The sequence below is a fragment of the Lacerta agilis genome, chromosome 11 (genome assembly GCF_009819535.1).
Source record: "Lacerta agilis isolate rLacAgi1 chromosome 11, rLacAgi1.pri, whole genome shotgun sequence".
Classification (NCBI taxonomy): Eukaryota; Metazoa; Chordata; class Lepidosauria; order Squamata; family Lacertidae; genus Lacerta; species Lacerta agilis.
Genome location: NC_046322.1, coordinates 24,872,584 through 24,895,250, shown reverse-complemented (window position 1 = coordinate 24,895,250; position 22,667 = coordinate 24,872,584). Strand labels below are relative to the sequence as shown.

General features: G+C 41.4%; 2 protein-coding genes across 2 annotated transcripts in view; one reads left to right on the top strand and one right to left on the bottom strand.

The window, feature by feature from the left end:
• Positions 1-11,818, bottom strand: part of CWC27 (CWC27 spliceosome associated cyclophilin) — a 109,879-nt gene extending 98,061 nt beyond the window's left edge. The window contains exons 1-11 of the mRNA XM_033164839.1: positions 11,688-11,818; positions 9,262-9,358; positions 7,819-7,931; positions 6,340-6,483; positions 5,501-5,599; positions 4,537-4,640; positions 4,203-4,272; positions 2,661-2,740; positions 2,311-2,344; positions 1,736-1,738; positions 279-433 (exon numbers count right to left, since the gene is read on the bottom strand). Coding sequence (XP_033020730.1) covers positions 279-433; positions 1,736-1,738; positions 2,311-2,344; positions 2,661-2,740; positions 4,203-4,272; positions 4,537-4,640; positions 5,501-5,599; positions 6,340-6,483; positions 7,819-7,931; positions 9,262-9,358; positions 11,688-11,729 — 941 coding nt within the window. The 5' untranslated portion in view covers positions 11,730-11,818. The remainder of the gene's footprint in view (positions 1-278; positions 434-1,735; positions 1,739-2,310; positions 2,345-2,660; positions 2,741-4,202; positions 4,273-4,536; positions 4,641-5,500; positions 5,600-6,339; positions 6,484-7,818; positions 7,932-9,261; positions 9,359-11,687) is intronic.
• A 683-nt stretch (positions 11,819-12,501) lies between these two features.
• SREK1IP1 (SREK1 interacting protein 1) lies at positions 12,502-21,984 on the top strand. Its single transcript, XM_033164359.1, has 5 exons — positions 12,502-12,641; positions 16,967-17,014; positions 18,778-18,918; positions 19,758-19,836; positions 21,678-21,984. The coding sequence occupies exons 1-5, from the start codon at positions 12,629-12,631 to the stop codon at positions 21,865-21,867; spliced, it is 471 nt and encodes a 156-aa protein (XP_033020250.1). The 5' UTR covers positions 12,502-12,628; the 3' UTR covers positions 21,868-21,984.
• The last annotated feature ends 683 nt before the right edge of the window (positions 21,985-22,667 follow it).

The window sequence follows — 22,667 nt, the reverse complement described above, 5'->3', positions numbered from 1 at the left end:
ACTGGTTTTGGTTACTTCAGCAATGTCACTCACAGCTTGAACACTGGAAACAGGGGGAACGGTATACATATATGCTGTAGCTAATCAAAAGCTTTCTATGGTGGGGCCAGAGAGAAGAATGAAAATATGGAGAGATGCTCCTCTAAAAATGTTAACCAAAAAAATCATGTGAGGAACAAACTTAAAATCAATTTACTCAGCATTTTATTTGTGTCAATGGTGGAATATCTGAAAATGTTACTTTACTACAGTCAAGCTCAAAATAATGCATTACCCACCTGCGGCTACTTTTCTTCTCCGCTTCCTTCTCTTTAGTTGGTTTTTGAGCTGTTAGATCAGCATCTTTCTTTAACTTCTTCACAATGCGTTCTTTCATCTGATACTTCTCATCACTATCAATTTCTTCATCTTCCTCACCATATGCACCCTCTTCCTGCCAAGCAAATAGGCTGGTTTGATAAAATATCCATTCATTGCTCTTCATACACATGACAACTTCAGTTCATCACAGGAAGAGTATTTCCAAAGGCAATAGACATTGGAGAACACAACTGTCTAAAACAATGAGATACTTACATGAAGAAAAGAGATTTCTAATCATTTTAAGCTCTCCTCAAGAAGTAGTTAAAATTCCTGTTCTATATTATTATTATTATTATTATTATTATTATTATTATTATTATATTTCTCATTATTATTATTCATTATTGTTGTTGTTATTCTATCTTTTCTCCAAGGGGCTAGAGGTAGCAAATGAGTACATGGTTTCACCATCTCCCCATTTTATTCTCCCAATAACCCTGTGAGGTAGGTTAGGCTGAGAGACAGTGATTGGCTAAAGGTCACCCAGTGAGCTTCATGGAGCAGTGGGGATTCGAGCCCTGGCCTCCTAGGATCTAGTAGAACCACTACACTCCAGTTTTTAAAATGTGACAGAATATGGTTTCCTCTTCTCCAGCATACTTGAACCAATCTGAATTGGTTCAAAGCAACATTTTTCTTTCATTTTCCACATCACTATCATCTCATCTTATTCCTCAGCACTGTGCAGATATCCAAATTACAGTACATACAAAGTTGGGAGAGCGGGACTGTATTCGTGCACCATCCCACTCAACATCTGTGAGGTGTAATTTATGCCTGTGGCCCAGATGCAAAAGGGGAGCCCAATGCTCAAAGGCCAAATCCACAGGACCTGTACACCACAAGATCTAGATGTGAAGGACCTACATTCACAGAGGCCTCTCCAGACCAGTATTTGGTTTCTGATGGTCATTTATGTAACATGTCATTGGTGCGTTAGTAATGAATTCATAGAGAACTGTATGCACAGCATTCTGCTTTATTAGTTGTTCTGCAATGCTTCCCCAATGTTATCACTGTCTGGAGGAGCACTCTTATGCTAAAACAAAACAAAAGCAGGACAAAAAAACACCAACAACCCCAAAACATCTGTGATATGAAAATTAACAGGTTTTCAGGAGAAAGCTACAGGACATCTGCATTGGATGCTTTAGGGGAGATTCCTGCATTGCAGGGGGTTGGACTATAGATGACCTTTGGGGTCCCTTCAAACTCTGTTATGTTCTGTTCTATGATTCTGTGACACACACCAAGCAGAAATGAAGCTGTATGCCCACCCTGTAACATTTGAAGGCGCAAACAGTATTTAAAGCCCTGCCACTATAATGAGCTGAGGCTCCAATACTTTGGCCACCTCATGAGAAGAGAAGACTCCCTGGAAAAGACCCTGATGTTGGGAAAGATGGAGGGCACAAGGAGAAGGGGAGGACAGAGGACGAGATGGTTGGACAGTGTTCTCAAAGCTACTAACATGAGTTTGGCCAAACTACGGGAGGCAATGGAAGACAGGGGTGCATGGCGTGCTCTGGTCCATGGGATCACGAAGAGTCGGACACGACTAAATGACTAAACAACAACTATAATGAGCACAAATTAACACGAATGTGCAATAAAAAGGACAACTGGAGGTCCATCTCATCAGAGTGAGTGGCAAAGCATTAGAGGGATGGGACAGCACAGCCCCTATTCTTCACTATGTATAAAATTTGAGCATCTGCATACGGTTCTTCTCCACTGGGTATTTTTAGTTTAAACCGTTTTTGTGCTGTGTACTTCACATGGACTCAAACTTCAACACAAGGTGCTTGTTTTGACCTAAAGGAATCACCCACACCCAGAACCACTGTCCTGGTGGCAACATGTATAAGCTTCAGTGTGTGACTTTCCTGAGAATGTTACAACTTCACAGCAAAATGGGCTCCCTATTGATGTAGAAATGCTACTCACCTCATCTGAGTTATCACTGTCATCTGCTTTTTCACTGAAAGGAAATGCAACTTATGTAAGTAGATTATTCTCTAACGTTACTTGAATTAGTTTAATGAAATAAAAACTGAATTTAAAAGTACACAGGTAGAGATACAAACATTTTTTAAAAAATAAATCATGGAGTTCCACTCATTTACATATGTACCTTGCATACAAAGCAGGGGCAGGAAAAAAAAAGGTCTAGGGATAGCCCCCTAGATCTAAAAAGCAAGAGTTAGGCAAGTGGACAGGTAGTTGTGAGTTTACGGTACAGAGATGCAGCCTCCCCCAAGTTGACATAGCTGCTGATTAGCAAGTAGTATATTAACCTTTCAATGGCAGGAACTGAGCTCAGATGTGGATCGTCTTTCAGCAAGTCGTGACTGCTTTTGCTTTTTCCTTTCATATTCTAAAAGAAGAAGAAGAAGAGATGCAGAACAATAAGTAGGAAAAAGGGGTGGGGGGATCACTCTTTTAACCTCACACAAACTAACTGAAAAAATATAGCATCACTCTCCTGTAAAACACATTGGTTCTTATCCTAAGAGGAGAGGGCTTATAACAATTAATAAAAATCGTACCATAACCTAACTACAAAAGACTAAACATCAAAAGAGAATGCTGAAGTTAAATAAACTTCCAATATTGTTCATTGCAAATGTGCCTTGAAATGAAACAATTGTGATGTGCTGCTTAAAAAACTGCAATAAACTTGCTGGGGAGCAAGTTCCACAGTCTTGGTGCCACCACCAAGAAGGTCTTACCACAATTAAGTTACCACCTCAGACAGAGAGGGGGACATAAAACGAAGTTTCCCTACATGAGCTAAGGCAGAGATGCACAACCGTGTAGCCTTACAGATACAGATGGACACCAGCTCCTATCAACCCCAGTCAGTACAGCCAATAGTCAGGGGTGATGGGAACTGGGACTGCAACAACACCTAGAGCGCCACAAATTTCCCATCCCTGAACTAAATATATAAATGTGATCACGTAGAAAAAACAGGTTTGTAGGTATCAGGTACTAGACCATGCAGTGCTTACGGGGGTCATATTCAGTATAATCAGCACTTTGCATTGAGGCAGAAAACCAATCAGGAGCCAGTTGTGAAGGACCAATTATCTAGCAGCAAAGTATTACAATAATACAACATTTATAAGGATGCATGATAAGCACATCCATCTCTATATTCCTGTTTTATCTGAACTTGGCAGTGTCTTGTATCAAGTATGATTTGGTTCACAAAGCTCTACAAAAGGGGTGGGGAACCTTCAGCTTGCAGGCCATACTTGGCCTGCCAGGGGTTCAAAGTAGGCCTGAGAGACAGTTTTCCCCAAACCACCCCACCTGCCCCACACTTGATGTCATTAGATATGGGGCAGGTAGAGATGTGGCAGGCAATGCATCTTAAAGTGCGCTCCCCATGGGGCAAGGGAAGCAGCCTTTGGCTCAACTGCTCATCATCCACAGGAGAACTTGCACATGGAGCTGATGCCTGCAAGAAAGAAGGCTAGACCAAAAGCACCCTGGAATGGTTGTGTGTGGAGGAACTGCAGGAAGAAGGCTTTGAGCGATGGACAGTAATCTGCAAGCCCTGCATGGTGCTCTGAAGTCCCAATGCCTGGACTTCAAAGCACCCAATACCTGATGCCATGGTCATGTCAGGTGAACTGTCATGTGGGCAGCCTTGCCCACTTGTCAAATCTGACCCACAAGGCTGGGTTTTATAAGTATTTGGCCTACAGAGGCAAAAAAGGTTCCCCAGCCCTGCTCTGTAAGGTGAAGGTTCCGAGAGGAAAGGAAGTTATTCACAAATATAAGCAAGCAAAGAAGTGTCACAAAAATATATTGTTAGCCTGTATCTATACCTGGCTAACTCTGTTGACTTCTACTTCTTCCTCTTCAGCTTCTTCTCCAAATGAAAGTAAGCTAAAATTCCTTAGAAACAAAAAAATAAAAAGGGGGGGGGGAGACAGACGGACAGTATTATCTTATATAGATTGTTTTCCTGGAAATGACATTTCAGAATACTTTTGAACAAAATATCCCATTCAAAGAACTAAAATGTATAGAGCTTTACTGCTTTAACTTCACAGGGTATAAATAAGGGTTCGATCATTCAGTGGCGATATATAAGTAGATCTTAGTTTTTGTTCACCATGTTAATATTGAGTTTGTGGAGCCACCATAGGCGATAATTACTTTGTGCCCTTGGATTTTGCTTTCTTCGCTTCTTCAGCTGGTTTCTCATTCGTCAGCTTTTTACCGGTTCTTGGAATTATGTCATCAAAAGGATTAAATAAAACCTAGAAGAAAAATATTTCAGAAACCCTCTTTTAGGTCGCTGCAGTAAAACAGACAGTGAAGAATTACAACTGCAAGAGTTACAACGTACAAAACCACCACGCACCAAGACCCAGTTTGCACCATGGTTTAGCATAACACGCATGAGTTGGAATGAGCCTGATGAAATCTCACACTGGAGCAGACGCAGAATGCTGTGGCATGAGGGAGAAGAGAACGCATGTTCCCAGCTCTGCTGCTGCAACTGCATTTGCTGCCTGCAAGCTTAACTTCCAAACTCTTCACAGCCTAGGACCAGGATAACACAGGTACATCTGTTCTCCATAAGAACCCACTACATGGTCATCATCAGTTCAGTTCATGGCAACTGACATAGTTGAATATCACCCTAAATTTTACTCCGAGTAGACATATTGAAATTAATAGACCCAACTTAATCACATTCACCAATTTCAATAGGTCTACTCCAGGCATAGGCAAACTCTGGCCCTCCAGATGTTTGGGACTACAATTCCCATCTCCCTAACTAACAGGACCAGTGGTCAGGGATGATGGGAATTGTAGTCCCAAACATCTGGAGGGCTGGAGTTTGCCTATGCCTGGTCTACTCGAATTAAAACATAGCTGAATACCACACATAGTCAATTCCAAAACTGCAGGTATTAAATATACAGCTTTTTAAAATGATATTACAAATGGCAGACACAGATGCATATTAATAGGCTAAAATAACTGTATAAAGTACTCATTTTGATCACTGCTTTGAGATAAACAGAGATACGAATAAATTACATTTAATTCTAATGGTTTGAAGGCAATGAAAATGTATATTTTAATCCATTTTAGACAACATTAAACCTACCTCAGTACTTTTTATTTTATGTGGGTTCAGTGGTCTTTCATCTGCATCAGTTTCAACCTCTGTAAGTCGTAACATGTTATATATGGTATCTCCAGTAATCTGTCAAATTAGAAAAGGGTTCTTTAAAGCTTAAATTATTTTCAAAGTACATTCTGGAAAGTTTGAGAAAGCTTGCATATTTTCTGTTAAAAAGTCATTATCAGTTTGACAGCATATAAAATGAATTTTTATATCAATGTAGCCTTTTTTCACAATGAGAAATGCAATTGGAAAAGGTGCAGTTTACAAACATACGAGGATTCCAACGCCTGACATAAGAGATATATATGCTAGGGCTAAGCCGAAATAGATATATTTAACAGGAGGATCTGTTCCCTGCCTTGCAGGCCTTTTTCCACATGACCTGGGAGGGTGGGGCCCTGACTGACTCCAGCTACAAAAGCTGAGGCTGCTGAGGCTGGGATATTGTTTACAGGGGTTTGTTGCTGTTGTTGATCTTCATTTCTAGTATCTTTATTTTTAGATCCTATGATTTATGTGGAAATTGTTCAATCTGGATGTGTATCTTTGATATGTGTTTTATTTATTGCTTATGACTGCTTTTGTTCTGTAAATCTTTTTATGCTGTCAGCTGCCTTGAACCCAGCTTTAACTATGGAAACAAAGCGTACAGATAAAATTATTGTGCTGAGGGTATCCAAACACCTAGCCCTTCCACTCATCAGAGATTGCATTTGATGAGTTTGGACAGCTCTTGGTGGGTTTTCTTCGCCATGGTTGCCCCCACAACCAAATTTAGGCAGACAAATAACAGGGCTTGGGATAGAAGTCTTTCAGACCTTTCCAAAGATGGTGTGCTTGTTGTTAAGTTCATCTGCCCGAGCCAAAGTAAAGAAGAACTGGCTGCCATTATCGTGAGGCCCGGCGTTTGCCATGGCAACCAGTCCCCGCCGAATAAAGCGCAACCGTGAGTGGAATTCATCCTGCAAATTAAAGAGGAAGAGCAATTAGTGCATAAGTTTAAACTGCTTTTGTTCATTCCACAGCTTGTCCATTGCTGCACCTCTGGGATATGACATCAAAAACAATCCCAAAGCAATAATCACTTACATTATTGACACCAGCTTATCTTCCATTGAAAAACTAGAAATCATTAATTAACACAATAAAAAAAATCGTCCCAATTTTAAGGAGTTGTGATATAGATAAAAGTCGTGTCTTTTGGAAGAATGCAAATATTGAAAGTTACACCAGAAGTAAGAAGTTCAAGGGGGGCTATCCTAGTTATCAAGTAGGAGGAGCAGTTCTTAATTCTAGAAGCACAACATAATTGTTTCTTTTAGAACTTTTTAAAAACGCTTTTCTCATGGTTATTTGTACTTATAGACAAGAAATCTTGAAAGATGAGGATCTGTTCTTCCTTCCAAGCTTGGCAATTAAGTCCCATCCTTTCATTCTATGAACAGCCTACATTTCACTATAATTGTTTAGAATGCCATTTTATATGCAGAGTTCTAAAAATAGACAGGAATAATAATAATAATAATAATAATAATAATAATAATAATAATAATAATAATAATAATAATAATAATGTTGCTTTCCTCACAAAAGTGACCCTCAATAACCCCAAACTTTGACCCAGATCTAGACATAAGTTAGTCATTTTAGTCCCGCCAGTTCAAATAGGACTAAAATCTCATGTGCTCAAATTATCTCACGAAGAAATAAAGGAAATTAAAAGTGATTAACTATGCAATCCTACACACTTTTACACATCCCACCAAGTGCAATGGGGCCTACTGTAAGCTATGTGTGCATGGGGTAGGCAGCTAAGTGTAAAAGGTAAAGGTAAAGGAACCTCTGACCATTAGGTCCAGTCGCGGACGACTCTGGGGTTGCAGCGCTCATCTCACTTTATTGGCCGAGGGAGCCGGCTTACAGCTTCCAGGTCATGTGGCCAGCATGACTAAGCCGCTTCTGGCAAACCAGAGCAGTGCATGGAAATGCCGTTTACCTTCACGCTGGTGCGGTACCTATTTATCTACTTACACTTTGACATGCTTTCGAACTGCTAGGTTGGAAGGAGCAGGGACTGAGCAACGGGAGCTCACCCCATCGCGGGGATTCGAACCACTGACCTTCTGATCGGCAAGCCCTAGGCTCCGTGGTTTAACCCACAGTGCCACCCGCTGTGTGTACATGGGGTGGGCAGCTATCTGTAGCTGGGACATTTATTGAATCTTAATCCATTTTAACCAAAGTTCTACAGCAGTGGAATAAGTGGACAATAAAACCCACTGAAAACAGATGCATACCTTGAAAGGGGCCCCATAGATAGATTCTCCACCTAACCCAGTACCAGTTGGATCTCCTCCTTGCACTATAAACTCAGGTACAACCCTGTGAAATATTGTGTTGTTGTAATAATCTGAAAAGAAAACCAGCATTAGAGTAGCTAACATGGACTATATACCTTTCATTATAAACAGCATTCTGGTTTCTTGCCAAAATTTTATTCCTTCAAAATATCTCTCCTCTTAAGATTAGCTGCATATGCTAATTTTGAAGAAGCTAAAATCCAAACTACCAAAACCACTTAGTTCAGTTATGAAATTTAAAAGGATTATCTTTAATACTGTTAATAAATTCTGTCGTCCACAAATACAGTGGTACCTCGGTTTACAAACTTAATCTGTTCCTGAAGTCCGTTCTTAAACCAAATCCGTTCTTAAACCGAGGCATGCTTTCCCTAAAGAGGCCTCCAACCGCTGGTGCCCTTCCACCATTCAGCTTCCGTTCGTAGACCAAGGTAAAGTTCGCAAACCGGAATACTACTTCCAGTTCTGCGGAGTTCGTAAACCGAAGAGTTCATTAACAGGACTGTTCCTAATCCGAGGTACCACTGTATTGGTTTGGTTTACTAGCCAGCCTCTCTTAGTCCTCACTACCAGCTCTCCCCACTTTCTCTAGCACAAGCACACAGGACTTTGGGAAGAGGCTGAGGTTAGTTCATACTGCAGCAGAAAGGAGAGAAGGAAGGAAAGTGCAGGAGACTCGACTGCTGCTTTACCCCTTCTCCAAACTTCATGTCAAGTGTGGGAAACCCCAACCTCCCCACAAGCCCTCTGCTAATCTCAGAGGACTTGAGAGAGAGGCAGAGCCTTGCCTCAGCTGCATGGAAGTTTGGATAAGAAACAATCTTAAAATACTGTTTTTGTCTGTTTTTCTAACTATGACTCTTGGCTACCAATCAATATGACAGTGGCTGCATTTGGGCATCACGATAAACTGTGGTTTATTGTGCTAGGAATGAGCCCAGCCTGTCCCTTCCACTTTGCATGCTCACTATTCACATTGCCTCTTCCAACAAGCCACAAGGAGATTGGAAATTTTTACTTCTGATTTCAATTAACCACAGTGTGCCGTTACACTCAAAACCTAAATTGTGGTTTACATCAACTATGCTTTGTTGAAACAATCAGCATTAAACAAACAGTTAACAGAAGACTCTTGGGTTCTGATGATCCGGCAAACTGTCATTAAAGTCCTTCTCATGGTCATGCCATAGGAGAAGCTTGCAAGCCAAAGGAAGCCCTAGACTAGTTCCCATCATGATAATGGAAAACTGCAATAGACTACAGATAGGTTATTTAATGGTCCACACACACCCCCCTTTAAGGACTAGGCATTCTTGTAGGTGTTTGGTGCCTTAAATTTCATGCAAAACATAATTAGGTATTTTCAGTTTTAATCATTACCTTCCATGCAAAGCTGAATAAAGTTCCGACATGCTTTGGGGGCTTCCTTTGACCATAGCTCAATATCAATATCTCCAGCTGTCGTTTTCAATAAAACCTGTAGAAGAGCATATGTCTATTTTACAAATATATATGTACTCCTAGAAAGTATGGTTTCCTGGCTGCCACTAGAAATACATCTTGCCTCAGGGTACTGTCTTAAAAACAAGAAATTGAGTAAGTCCTGTGTACAGGTATAGGATCCTATTACAAGGAGTGGCAACAGTGCCCTTACGGTAGTGGTGGCACTGTATTCACAGGAATGGGGAGAGGTGCGGTCAGGCAAGCTCTGGGTTGGTGAAACTGACACCACATAGATGAGAGCACACATACAAATGCAATCCCTAGCAACCTGCAGCTCCCCCACCCTTACCCTCCCCTCAACCAACCCTACTCCCGCATTCTAAAAAAACGAAGTGGTAATATAATGGGTGTGTTAGGATGCAACACTAATCAACTGTCTCTGGCAAGCATCCATGCATATATAGTAAACTTAAATGCACAGCTTATTTAGTATGCTAGAATTAGCATATTAAGTTTTCAATTGTGTTGACAAACTTTAAAACAGTAACATATATATACCGGTAAATATATAAAAATCAAAGAAGTCTTCAAAATTGTTTGTTGATAGCATTAAACATTCTATTAACAGTGTGATCCTGTGCATGTCTACTCGGAAAAAAGTGCTGTGTAGCCATACACAAGACTGAAGTGTAAGTGTGCTTTATTGATTTTCCCACACCATATCAAACATTTCATTTCAAATTATTATGGCTTAGAGGGGGGAAAGAGGTATTAATTTAACACATTAACAAGGCATGCTTTTAAAAAATCTGTTTACCAAATATAAGTGTAACATGCTAAACTAGATCCCTGTTGATTAAGGAGACTGAACATTTCATGGAACATTATCTAGAAAAAGGTTTTCCAATTCAAAGTAACCCCCTCCCAAACTCCACACTAATGGGTCTAAGCATACACATGCTGCTCAGTTTTCTTTATAAACTATATAAATCCATGTCAAGTTAGCTGAGCAGCGTACACAGGAGCAATGGACTATTCCAAACGATGGTTGCCCACCATTGCTCAACTTCTTCCACTAATCAACAGTCCCTCATAGCAAAAGTGCACCTGATCCTTTCATTTTCTCCACCTGCTACAATGTCAGCAGCCAGTCACTGATTATCTCCCATCTTGAGCCTACCTTCACCACCAGAAGACAGCAGCTGCTCAGCTTTGGGGCTGAGCTGGCCTGGTGTTTGGAGTGGCAACCACAGGCAGTCCCTAATTCCCAAATCTACATTTTGGTCAGAGGTTGGAAACAGAGTATCTCTTCACTTTCAGCTCCATTAATGTTCCAGACAAGCCGGGATTCCTTGATAAACAACATTAAAAAAGGAGGGTAGTGTCGAGTCCTTTGAGCCTACCAAGCACAGAACAGAGCCCATTTTTACTTTTCCAATTTCCATTTTCATTTCTCCTATTTCTCAGAGAAGTAAACTCTCCTTAATCCGGAACACTGGGAAATGTGTGCACTGAGGACAATCTGGACCACATTGATAAACAAAAATATCATAGATTGCATTAATTTATCCTCACAGGTTGCATCCAAGTAGTTATAATTTACCAAAATCTCAGTATGAGAGAATGATTGCCTGTGTTACATAAACTGTAAATGTTTATTCAAGTATAACATAACATAGGGCTGCAATACGTCCGGATTTTCCTGGGATTTCAAAGGCAGAGCTGACATTTGAAGGGGGAGGGATTTCCTAAAGGTACCGCTTTGTCCTGGATTTCAGGCAAATCAACCGGAAAATTGTGGGTTTTTTGCCGAAAAAAACTCAACAACTTTCAGTGTCCTGGTTTTTACTTTTTGAAATATGGCAACCCTACATAACGTATGAAACAGCATTCACACGTGCAGTTAGCAGAAGCAGCAACAAAGAACTAGCTAGAAGCAATAATATGATCCGCCAACTACTCACACAGAACACAAAATGAGTAGAATGGAGAACAGTTACATTTGTTTTAAATAACTGATATAATTTAAGTAAGAGGATATCAGAGCAAAACGCTATTTATTCCTTGGTTGTATTTCAGGGCAACAGGCTTGCAAGAGAGATTAAAAAATAACAAAAGGTTTCTTGGGCTATGTTTGAAGCAAGAGGAAGAACAAGCAAGTAGTAGTAGGTCCCTTGCGTGGCGAAGATGGAGAAATGCCATTGGGTCACACATTTGCCGTCTGTCTTCACCCAAAAGGAAACCAGTGCCAAAACTGAAGATAACAGAAGAAACGATGTAAGGAGGGACCTGCAGCCCGATAAAGGAAAAGCGGTGGAAAGGGAATATTTTAACTACGGCCACAAGCAACCCCCCTCCCTAACCTTGCCATTCGTCGGCGGTTCCTGGATGTAGATGTTACTCATGGTGTGGGCTTGGACGCAGCTCGCTCACTGCGCGGCGGTCCCTGGTCCCGGGAGTAGGCGGACGCACGGAACTCGGTTAAACGGGAATCCAGGGCGAACCTCCCGCCATGTTGGAAGCCGGGAACTACCACTTCTACCCGAGGAGGGGGAACCAGCGCTAAAAAGAAGGCAAGCTTCCCACCCGCACCATCGAAGACCAAACAAAAATTCCCCCACCCACACAAACCTATTTCAAGAGCTTCTAAGCCAAAGCATCCGCTCTACGAATGGAACTGTGCTGTTTCCTCTATCGCAGGGGAGGGGCATCCACCCGCAGATCTGGAATACTGGTACAACCCGCTGTGTGCGGTACAAAGTCTTCCGGCCGGGTAGCGGCGCCGCAACTGTTCTTATCCGCCCTAGAACGGTGGAGATGGAAAAACTCTTACAGTATGGGTGGAAATAAAGAAAAGTCATTTACCTGTTCCCCCCCCCTCCTTTTTCTTCTTTAGCTACTGGGCTTTCATTCCGATTGACAAGGACCAGAAGCGCTGCCAATCAACTAGGCAGCCCGCCTCCTTTGGCTAGGAGTGGCTCATAGGAAAGGGACTATCGCACTACTGCAGGGTTTCTGTGACAGTTGCGTGGCCTGGGACACCTTAGTCCGGGAATCAGCGAAGGGCCTCTCCTGTCAACCTTAAAGCTTTTTCTCCGGGAATCAGAAATGGATTCCCTATCTGCAGTTCCTTCACTTGTCCCCCTGGCAATATCGCCCCCCTTTCTCCTTTCTCCACCCCTCTTCTCTGTCTGATGGTACGCGCCCTTCGTGCTCGGGTCAAAGTTTTCCGGCGGGGAAGCGCTGCCATTTCTACCTCGTCCGGCCAAGAGCAGGGTATCGTGGCGTCTAGGTCGGGGGCTGCATGGCGTTGCCAGGTGAGCGCGGTTCAGACAACCGGGTGCGGCGCGGAAGGGCCAAGCGCGAGATCGTGGCAGTGTGGAAAGTCACCGCATCTCCTGTAGCTCAACCCGAGGACGAGGGGAAGAGCGCAACGTGCTCTCGAGTTGAAGGGAGTCCCGGGGAGCATCTGCAGTCCTGTGCATGCCTACTCAGAAGTAGACCCTACTGAATTCAGTGGGATTTGCTCTGAAGTAAGTGATCGGGATTGCAGTTTGGGGATTAAATCCTGCCGAACTCAGTGGAGCTGAGTTCTTATCTGAAGAAATGTGCATGCACACATAAGCTCATACCAAGAACAAACTTAGTTGGTCTCTAAGGTGCTACTGGAAGGAGTTTTTTATTTTTTATTTTGTTTTGACTGGCAGACCAACACGGCTACCTACCTGTAACTGGTTCAGTGCAGCTTGTAAGAGTTGTGCAAGAGTTGTGTTAAGGGGCGTGACTCTTGCTCTGTCGGGGAGGGAATGTGCTAAATGCGGAACTTCTTAAAGTTGACAGTCTTGCTTTGCTTTGCGTTCTTTACACACACAAGAACTTCAGATGGAAGGTTTCAGTTGTGTAAAGTTACCGGGCTTAGCTAAAAGAAATAATAGTAGGAATTGGATTACGATATCTGTATACTACTTGAGGTTGTGATACTGTTTTTTTCAGTGCCTGATCTCCAAGTGTTAAGATGTAGGAGCAGTGTTCTGCTGCTGTTATTGTAAAAAACAAAACAAAAACAAAAACCTTAGGTGACGGTATTCATATGATAAATTGTAAAATGTCTCTCCCACTGCTTCCCTGTTCCTGCTGGCCTCCTCTTTTCTACTGAATTTGTGATTCACTTTTCATAAAAAGGGGGAGAAAAATATGACTTAAAATACTTGTTTTGTAAGATAGTAACTTCATTAGAGTTGGGAGGGGTGGATTCCTACAGTTGTAAAATGGAGACTCATGAGAGCCTTTGCCAGTCAGTACACAATACTAGGCAAGATGGAGAAATAAACAAACTTGGGATAAGGCAGCTTCCTATTGCTGTATACAGCAGGCCCCTCCTGCTGGACCACTCTGGCCATGTAAAGTTGTGCTATATGAGAGGAAAGAGGCAAATGCCTGCTCCTAGACTAACTGAACTTCTCTGATGCTACTGTGTCCAGGAAACATCAAGTGTTCTGTGTCCTGCTGGATCAGGTTAGTGGCTCATCTAGGCCAGCATCCTGTTCTCACAGTGGCCAGCCAGGTGCCTATGGGAAAGCCATAACAAGCAGGATCTGACCTGGTCAACAGAGAGGGAACAGGTGACCCCTTGGATTAGTTGAGAGTTGATTTTAAGAACACACATGCAAAAGAAACTGCCTTCAAATGATTTTTGATCTGTCAGCAAATACATTCAGTCCTAGTAACTTTCTAGGAATAGAAATGAGGAAAAAGCAAGAGTTTTTACTGAAGCCCATTGAGGCAAACATACAAATATTTTTTCCGCCTTTATTTGACCCACACATAACTGAGATATCACGCTTTGGCACCCCCCTGACTTAGACAAGGAAGAATAAATATTACTACCACCTGTATTTATTTACTTTGAGCATTCAGGTGCATGTAGATAAGAAAGTTAGCAAGAGGAGTCATGCTTGGGTTAGTGGTTGTTGGAATATGTCTGCTATTAGTGACCCATTGGTTCTTGTCTCTGCCCCACCCCACCCCTGGCTTTCCTCCAAGCTGGGCTTGCTTTTGGTGTTAGGGTCCAATCAGGAAGGGTTGGGGAGTGACATCAAGGAAGAGGCTGGTGGGGAGGCACCTGTGGACAGAGAAGTCTTTAGAACTACTCACATGCCTTTTTGCTTTAAACATTTGGCTTCATATTTATATGTGATGGGGGCAGACTCAGTTTTTAAAAAAGCAGGTCTGCAGCTGTTGCATCAAATTTGTACAGTACCACAATTGTCCGGAACCCAAGAGCGGACAGCATGTCAATCCACTTCTTGTCAGAAGTGCTAATGGGTTGCATGTTTCTCCCCCTGGTGGCACTGTTTACCAAAAAGGCACCATATAATGATGATTTTGATAATAGCATATTATCAAAGTATAATATAATTAGTTTCTGCTTATTAAGTGGGTGGAGTACTTGAATAAACATTGACATAATGGTTTTTAGAACTGTGCAAGGTTTTAAAAGGGGGGCTGCAGAAATCCTTGCTTCTTATAAACTTGTGCTGATTCTGAAATCAGTAATGTTTTCCAAAGGCTATGTGAAGTATAGATTTAAAAAACGTATTTGATTATAGAACTTTCTTTAGGAAAGGAAGAACATTTATTCCCCTTTTCTAGAATTTATTGTTGAGTTGGAAAATCTATTTTTTTGAACCAGAAGTAGGAACTAGTGCCTTCAGGGATGATAGGAGTTGTAGTCAAACAACATCTGGAGGTCCACAGGTTCCTCACACTTGGTTTAGACTTTTTAATGATCTCTCTCCACCAAAAATATACAAGCAACAAAACAGAGAAGAAAACCCAAGTTTACAAACCCAAAATACAGTTCATGTTACAATGCTGTGTAAAAATACAAATACAAATAATACAAAAAATACAAATAATTATTATGTCAAAACTTTGTGTGATATATCAAGTAAAGCTGAATGGGCCTTCTGCCAGAATTACATACCAGGTTAAGTTTGAAAAGTTCTGTTTATCTTATTCCTTAGAAATTCTTATGGGAAAGACAGTTGTGAATGATGAGAAAGTCCCATATTTATGCCAGGTTTTGATAGTACATTTGTTTTGACATTTCCACTATTTTAGTTTCTTTGCCTCAGAAATGTTGCACATACTAAACTAAGCAAAAGTGTATAATATAACAACAAAGCAATCTTCTTTGAGCATGGAGTATGATGTAACAAACTGTTTTCCCAAGTTAGAAGTTCATATTAATATCCTACAGTTTGGCTTAAGTTGATCTAAATAAGTTCAACAACAACTATAAATATTATCTCACAAGGGACCAACATGGAGCCTCTAGATGTTGTTCAACTCCAACTCTGATCAGCATAGTCAGTGACCAGTATGCAATGCTTTCTCCTTCCAAGAGAATAAGATCTTCTGTTTTTTCCTATAAGTGATACAATAGGATAATTAGAGATAATGGGCATTTGATGCATTTTTATCCCAAGTAGAAATCCATTTACTATATAAAGATTATTAATCATATTTCCAAGGTGAAAGTTTACTTTTAAATCTACCTTTTCTATTGCATGAAATAATAACTGAATAGTATGAATAAGATGAGTGGAGTTGCTAAACCTCATAATCTAGTTTGTAATTAGATTTAAAAAAAAAAATATCCCAGTAGATGTTTTGTTTTGCTATTGCAATGGTTATTCAAAATGATCTGCAAAACCTTAATCAGCTCATTAGATATAAACATGGGGAGAGTTTTGAATTGAATTATCTTTTAAGTAATGGGCTATTTATGTACCTACCACCATCAGTACAATTCTGTTAATTTTATTTTGGCCCCTGCAGTTTCTATGGAAATGAATTCATTCAGCGGAGCTTTTTCATGCAAACTAGAGTGTTGCTTAGTTTGTATGTTAATTAGCTTATGTTCACCATTATATTATTTTGAGCTGCTGCCCTCTGGTTAACCTCCACAATATTACTAATCTTTAAAAATGAAAACAAAAAGGAATATGAAATCCTGATATATTCCAAACAATTTTTCCCTATTAGAATAATCTTCATCTACATGCATAAAGAAGCTAGTTGAATGTGTGCTAATACAGCCTTTGCAACCTAAGGAACAGCAATTTCAGGCAGGGGCTTAGCTGTTAACTTTATCTCAGGTTTCCTTGAATCTTATGGCAGTTCTTGGTCAACCAGAACCCACCAAGTTCACCAGCCTCATATACAGGTATGACTGCCGTTAGTCCATCTATGTCAGAAAATGATAATGTATGTAAACATGATCATATTTGGCCCGCTGAAGGTAGCACTGATAGCTTGTAAGCTATAAGGGGGAAATGGCATCTTAATTTGGCTGAGCATCCAGCCTTGCAAAACTGGAATGGCAGGGCTTGATGCAAAAGGCATGGCAGCTATCATAATGTCTTTATCATACTTTGGGAACTTCTCTGGCTGTCAGGATAAGTTATGCTATTATGCAGTGCAACATACATTTTGGTAATAGTATGTGGCTGATACAATTACTGATATTCTGTATAGGAGAACGTCAATACTGATGTGTATGGCAGATCAATTGTTACCCTTTATATTCCACATTTATCTGTCTTAAACTAATATGAAATATGTTTGGCCTTTTCAGGTGGAAATAAAGATAACATCAGAGCAGGGTGCAAGAAATGTGGCTATCGTAAGTATCTACAAAAATGAAGATATAATTAAGTATTTCCTAATATTTACCACAAACATCACTAGTTTGTTGTACTCAGGCAATGCCATTATCAGTGTATAGCAACTGAGTAGGAGCATATTTAATGTACAGCAAAACACACTGATTCGGATCCTGAGAACTGCGAACAGAAGGAAGGAACACACACACAGAGAATGAATTGTTAAATAAATTGCTGAAAGTAATATCGAAATAGGGCAGAGGCTGTTAAAATGTCTCGGAGTCATATTAGGGTGATATTTTTCACGGTTTTTGTGTGCTTTCATATTAAAGCTGTACTTGTGTATCTTTTTGTTAAACAACTCTTCTTCAACCAGTGTTATCCATCATCAGCCTGCCTGCCGGAAAAGCTGTCTTATGAAAAGATCCATTTCATGAAAGAAACCCATTTTTCCTCAGAAATGGGATCTCTTACCAAGCATTGCAAGTATTTGTCAGTAATAGTGAGATCCTGCCTGGAACTACAACTGGCCTATGCTCTTAAATGATTTGTTACTGCTGGATGTATTATGGGTTTGGTTTTTGGTTTTGTTTCCAAAAGGGGAATTCATGCACATACATACATAACACATAAAGATGACTATGCCCAGAGGCTTTCCTCATGAAATTTTTAGAACTGAGTGGTGGAATGCTATCTTTATGTGCACATTATAACATGCATTGTATGCATACACACTTCACTGCTTAGAGTCACATTTCGTGACAGTTGAAAGCCCACACAGGGTGGGAGAAAATCTATAGACTGGGGGATTTGATAGTGCTAATACAAGCGAGGGGAAAATATTTTAAGCATGCAAAGCATTTTGTTCACTGCTGATCAGACTTCTACTGTAGTATTTTAAAACACAGTTATTGTTAATAATTTTAACTCTCAAACTACACAGTTGTTTTAGGTTTGTTTGTTTGGGGAAATGCGGCACAGAGCTGCATAGTTTTGCAGAAGCAGCACTAAGGAAGGAGGAGTGATTAGCCTTTTCCTTCTGGGAGTTTTTGCAATTAAAATCCACCCACCCACAAAAGCCCCCGTTTCTCTTCTCCTGACCCCATTAAGGCATTAATCATTCCTCCCCCACGCACAGCTGCAACAGTCAACTTCACATACATCCCAAATATATTTTCCAAACCCCTGCACACACACACACCCCCAAAAAAATCCAACATGCCAGTAGGTTGGATAATAACAGCGGACTACCGCTACATGATTCTTAGCCCCTCTCAGCAATATGGGTATAACAGCATTGGGCTACGATGCAGGATTTATACAACCCATGCACTTTCAGCCACAGAACCACCCTTCATCCCACCAATATTGGTATCATAGCACTTACATTTGTATTGGAAAAATCGGGTGCTGCCAGCAAGTGTGGGGAGAGTTCCATTAAGCCTGCAGAGGTCATTCTGTTAGATACAACCCTTGCTTTTTCTTTTAAATGAAAGCTGAGAATCTGGATCAGTAAATGGTGCAAACAGACATTGCATAGCATGGCAAGAATCCGAGTAAAATATGGCTGACCAAGCAATATGTCTCCCCAGCCTAGAATGCTGACCTTAGCCGGGCTATGTTTCTGACAAAAGTCATTGGAACAACATTATCATTCACGTTGCTTTTTAAGAGTAAAATGTTTGTTACACATAGTGGCAGGAAGAGTATAATACAATCCCAGCAACCTCTGGCTAATTATTTTGTTGGCTTTTCCTCCCCCCAATTGCTTAATTATATGCAGCTGGTCACCTGACATTTGAATGCCGAAACTTTCTTCGGGTGGACCCTAAAAGAGACATAGTTTTAGATGTCAGCAGCACAAGCAGTGAGGACAGCGAAGAAGAGGAGCTGGGAAAACTGCAGGCCATTCCAGAAAAAAAGGGTAAGGTGATTTTTTAAAAAAGTGTGTCTGTGTATAATATATCTATATCTCCTGTCTTCATTCTCTTAGAACAGTCTGGTTGCTTATGTGTTACTAGAATAGCAACCAAGCAAAAGAATGATCCTTTTTAAATTTTACAGTCATGCAGAACTAAAAGCTGCCCAGTTCTAGGTGTAAATAACGTTTTGAGATCTTCTGGGAAGGCTCCCCTTAGAGCTCCATCCTTTGTGATGCAAGAGAGGACCTTCTCTGTAGTGGTGCCCCATTTATGGAATGCCCTTGCCTCTCTAAGATTCTCCTAGTGACAACCTTCTTTTCATTGTGGCTTCAGGTTAGAGTTATTTAACTCAATGTTTTAGTAATTGTTGATCTCACTGCTTAATTTGCAATGGCCATTTATTGCGTTTTAAGATTACGTACTGTTTTATCACCCATTCCTGATTGTACATGGATTTGTTAGTTTTAATTATCCTGAAAGCTTTGCCTGGATTATATTTGCTTACATACAGTAAGTGGACATGTTCATGGATAATAAGGTGCTCAGAGAGTACAAGCAACAATACCTATGTTCTTCCTCCACAGCTGGAGGCAGTAATGCTTCTGAACACCAGTTGCTAGAAACTACAGGAGGGGAGAGTGCTTTGTGCTTGGTTCTTATCTGCGGGTTTCCCATAGGCATCTGGCTGACCACTGTGAGAACAGGTTGCTGGACTAGATGGGCCATTAGCCTGATCCAGCAGATTATTCTTATGTTCTTACCTCTTAAAGGGTTATAACAATTAAAGTAATGTATTAATCTCTTTTTTTGAGGGGTAACATCTTACTTTGTTAACTCACAGGAACTTCTGCGGAAGAAGAAAAGAGAAAGACCAAAAAGAAAGGCAAAGAAAAATCAAAAATAAAGAAAGCAAGGAAAAGGTATAATTTTGAAAGCTTTGTCTCTGCATAACAGGGAGAAGCTTGAAACATATTGTGCTCAGATTGTCTTCAAATCTGAATCTCTGCATGTAATGACACCATTTAAAGATGGGTGGGAAACCATTTGGGCTTTTTTCTAATCCAAGATTTTGTATGTTCAAAAAGTTTTTTTATAATAGAAACGGAAATTTAATTTCCTTTCAAAGATGAATTGCTGTTGCTACTAAATCCTGCACGAATCTCTGCAAGTAAAAGCATGTATTGGGTGGAGTACGCCTTCTTTGCTGCCTTCACTGCCACTAGTTAGGTGTGATGATGAGCCCTATCAGTGTTCAATTGCATTCTACTGGAGTTTTCCTCCACTCATGTTTGAGCTGTCTTCCAGTCTGTTTCTTCGCCTTATGCTTTAGAGCATACCAGGGAGTCAAACAGGTTCTGTGAAGCGTGCGAGAGCACTTGGGGTGATCGTGTCAATGGCCCGAGCCATTCGGATGTTCCAGAGATCAGCTGGGGTGGTGACGCTGGACCTGCTTCTAATGGTTGATGGTTGTGGAATGCTTTGCCAGGCAGATCCACCCAGAAGAGGCACCTTCCATTCCTTTGCTCATTGAAACCTTGCTTCATGCAGTGTAGATGGCCCCTTTTCTCACTGGTTTCACTGGTCATTGGAGGAGTATCTCCGGAAAAAACCTTTTATGCTCTCCCAAGGTTTTGCCACAGGTTTCCTCTCACAGACAGCACAGACATTGTTCATTAGGCCTGGGCGACATAACAATATATTGCTTAGGACCACTATGAGAGACAGACCGCAAAGACAGCTTCACTCAGCGGTGTATCGCTGGTGAAACCACCGCCACTCCTGAGTCCCACTGCCTCCAGGAAAAAACAAGCTGCAGTCGCGAGATGGAGGCAGAGGGACTCAGGAGCACCAGCGATACACCTCAGTGAAACTCCCATCGCCTTCTGCTGCACATCCCTCAATGGAGAAGTTTAAAGGAGCCCCCCCCCCCACCTCTGGCTTGGGCAAGCCGGCAGCCGGGTGTGGGCTCTGGGTAGAGACAGCTTTGCTTGGCTACTGCCTGGCTGCATCTTTCCAGAGGGAAGACGGAGCCCACCCTCCTGGTCCAAGGCAGCCAGATGGTGCAGAAGCTCTCTGATGCTTTTGCCGGGCCCAGCACTCACCAGCAGCCTCAGGCAGCCCCGCTCCACAAGGCACCTTGTGGACTTTGTTGGGAGGGTGGGCTGCGTCTTTCCTCCTGGGGTGAACGACTACCCCACAAGGAAAGAGATCAAAACCACGGAGCTTGACAGGCGCCTGGTCTATCTTCTGGGAGTGGGGGGCAAGGAGCTTGCCCACCCCCTGCTCCTGCGAAGGGAGCCTCGCAAAGGCGCCCTGAGATCCCTCTAACCAGCAGGGACATTGGAGCTCGCTCAGCTGGGTGCAGGAGCCTTTCCGCCACCCCCACCCCCCCGGCTGAGCAGCAGGCTGGGGCCAGCTGTATTGGCCACAGCCCCCAAGGCGCTGGGATTGTAAGCACCTCAGCTCCCACAATGAGAGCTGCGGCAGTTTCACCTCGCATCTCGCCGGCTAGGGCCAACGCAGCTTCTTTCAACATCATGGTTTATTGCTAAGCTGTGATGTTTGGCTGGTGATACATTGTAATGTTGAGAACCCAGTATTGCCCAGCCCTTGTGTTCAGGGTCCTCCGGTGTTTAGAACAATAGAGCTTAGGTGTATTTAGCCAAGTTAATTCTTTTTAGCTAAAGATCTCTCAGATTCCAATATTTCACTTAGGGGCATTGGTGTACAACTGAACAAATTGATGTTCTTGTGTTTAAAGGTCTTGTTCCTCAAGTGCCACAGAAGAGGATGAGCCTAAATCGAAAAAGCAGAAATCCCACAAAAAGGAAAAGAAGGAGAAAAAGAGTAAATCCAAGAAAAGAAAACATCACAAAAAGGGGAAAAAGAAGAGAAAAAAGGAGAAAGATTCTTCATCTTCTGATAGCTCAGACTCTTCCAGCAGTGACTGAGGACCAAGCCTAGGGATGTAGTTCAGTCCTGATTAGGAGTATAATGATGCCCAGTTAAAATATGTATATTTTTATTGAAAACGTCTGTTATTTATAAATATTTCACCTTACATTAAAGTTTGGGGTTTGGTTATTTTTTTGAAATTCAGAGACTTATTTCCCTCTAAGCATTACAACTGTTTTATCTGAACATCATATTGGAGAAGGAACTAGTTTTACATCATTATTGTTCAATGTCTTTACAATCAATTGAAAATATTTGAGCTGATCTGTGGGACATTATTGTTAGTTTTGAAAGTTTTGTAACATTCATCAATGCCCTCAAGCTTCTGCAAGAACTTGTAAGGAAATGAAAGCATTCTTATGAACGTTATAAACATTTCAAATTAGCCACAATTCATTAGCAATATAGGATTGTCATTCCTGAACTGCAACCCTCGCCACATAATGTAGAAATGCACCTAAAAGAATCAGCATAAACGGAGGAATTTTTTGTCAAAGCCTCTTGTACATTGCACCCTGTGGTTTAGGAGAGCTCAAGTGTGCATATAAATTGTGGGTGCATCTTTGGATCAAGACTTATGTTTGTGTGGTAATACAGGAATCACTCATGAATGGAATTACATAAGATAAAATTTAAAAGCCATGCTCACCATTCCTATTAGAAGGTATGCTTTTAAGTACATACCAGTGGGGTTTTCCCCCCCCCTAATGCAGGGGTAGTGAATGTGGTGCCCTCCAGATGTTGGATTACAGCTCTGTCATCCCTGACCACTGGTTTGGGCTGCTGAGAGTTAGTC

Excerpts from the sequence above, each read along its gene's own strand:
- SREK1IP1 (XM_033164359.1), top strand. Across the intron at positions 17,015-18,777 it reads GTGCAAGAAATGTGGCTATC|CTGGTCACCTGACATTTGAA; the intron begins GTAAGTATCTAC and ends AATTATATGCAG. Across the intron at positions 18,919-19,757 it reads GGCCATTCCAGAAAAAAAGG|GAACTTCTGCGGAAGAAGAA; the intron begins GTAAGGTGATTT and ends GTTAACTCACAG.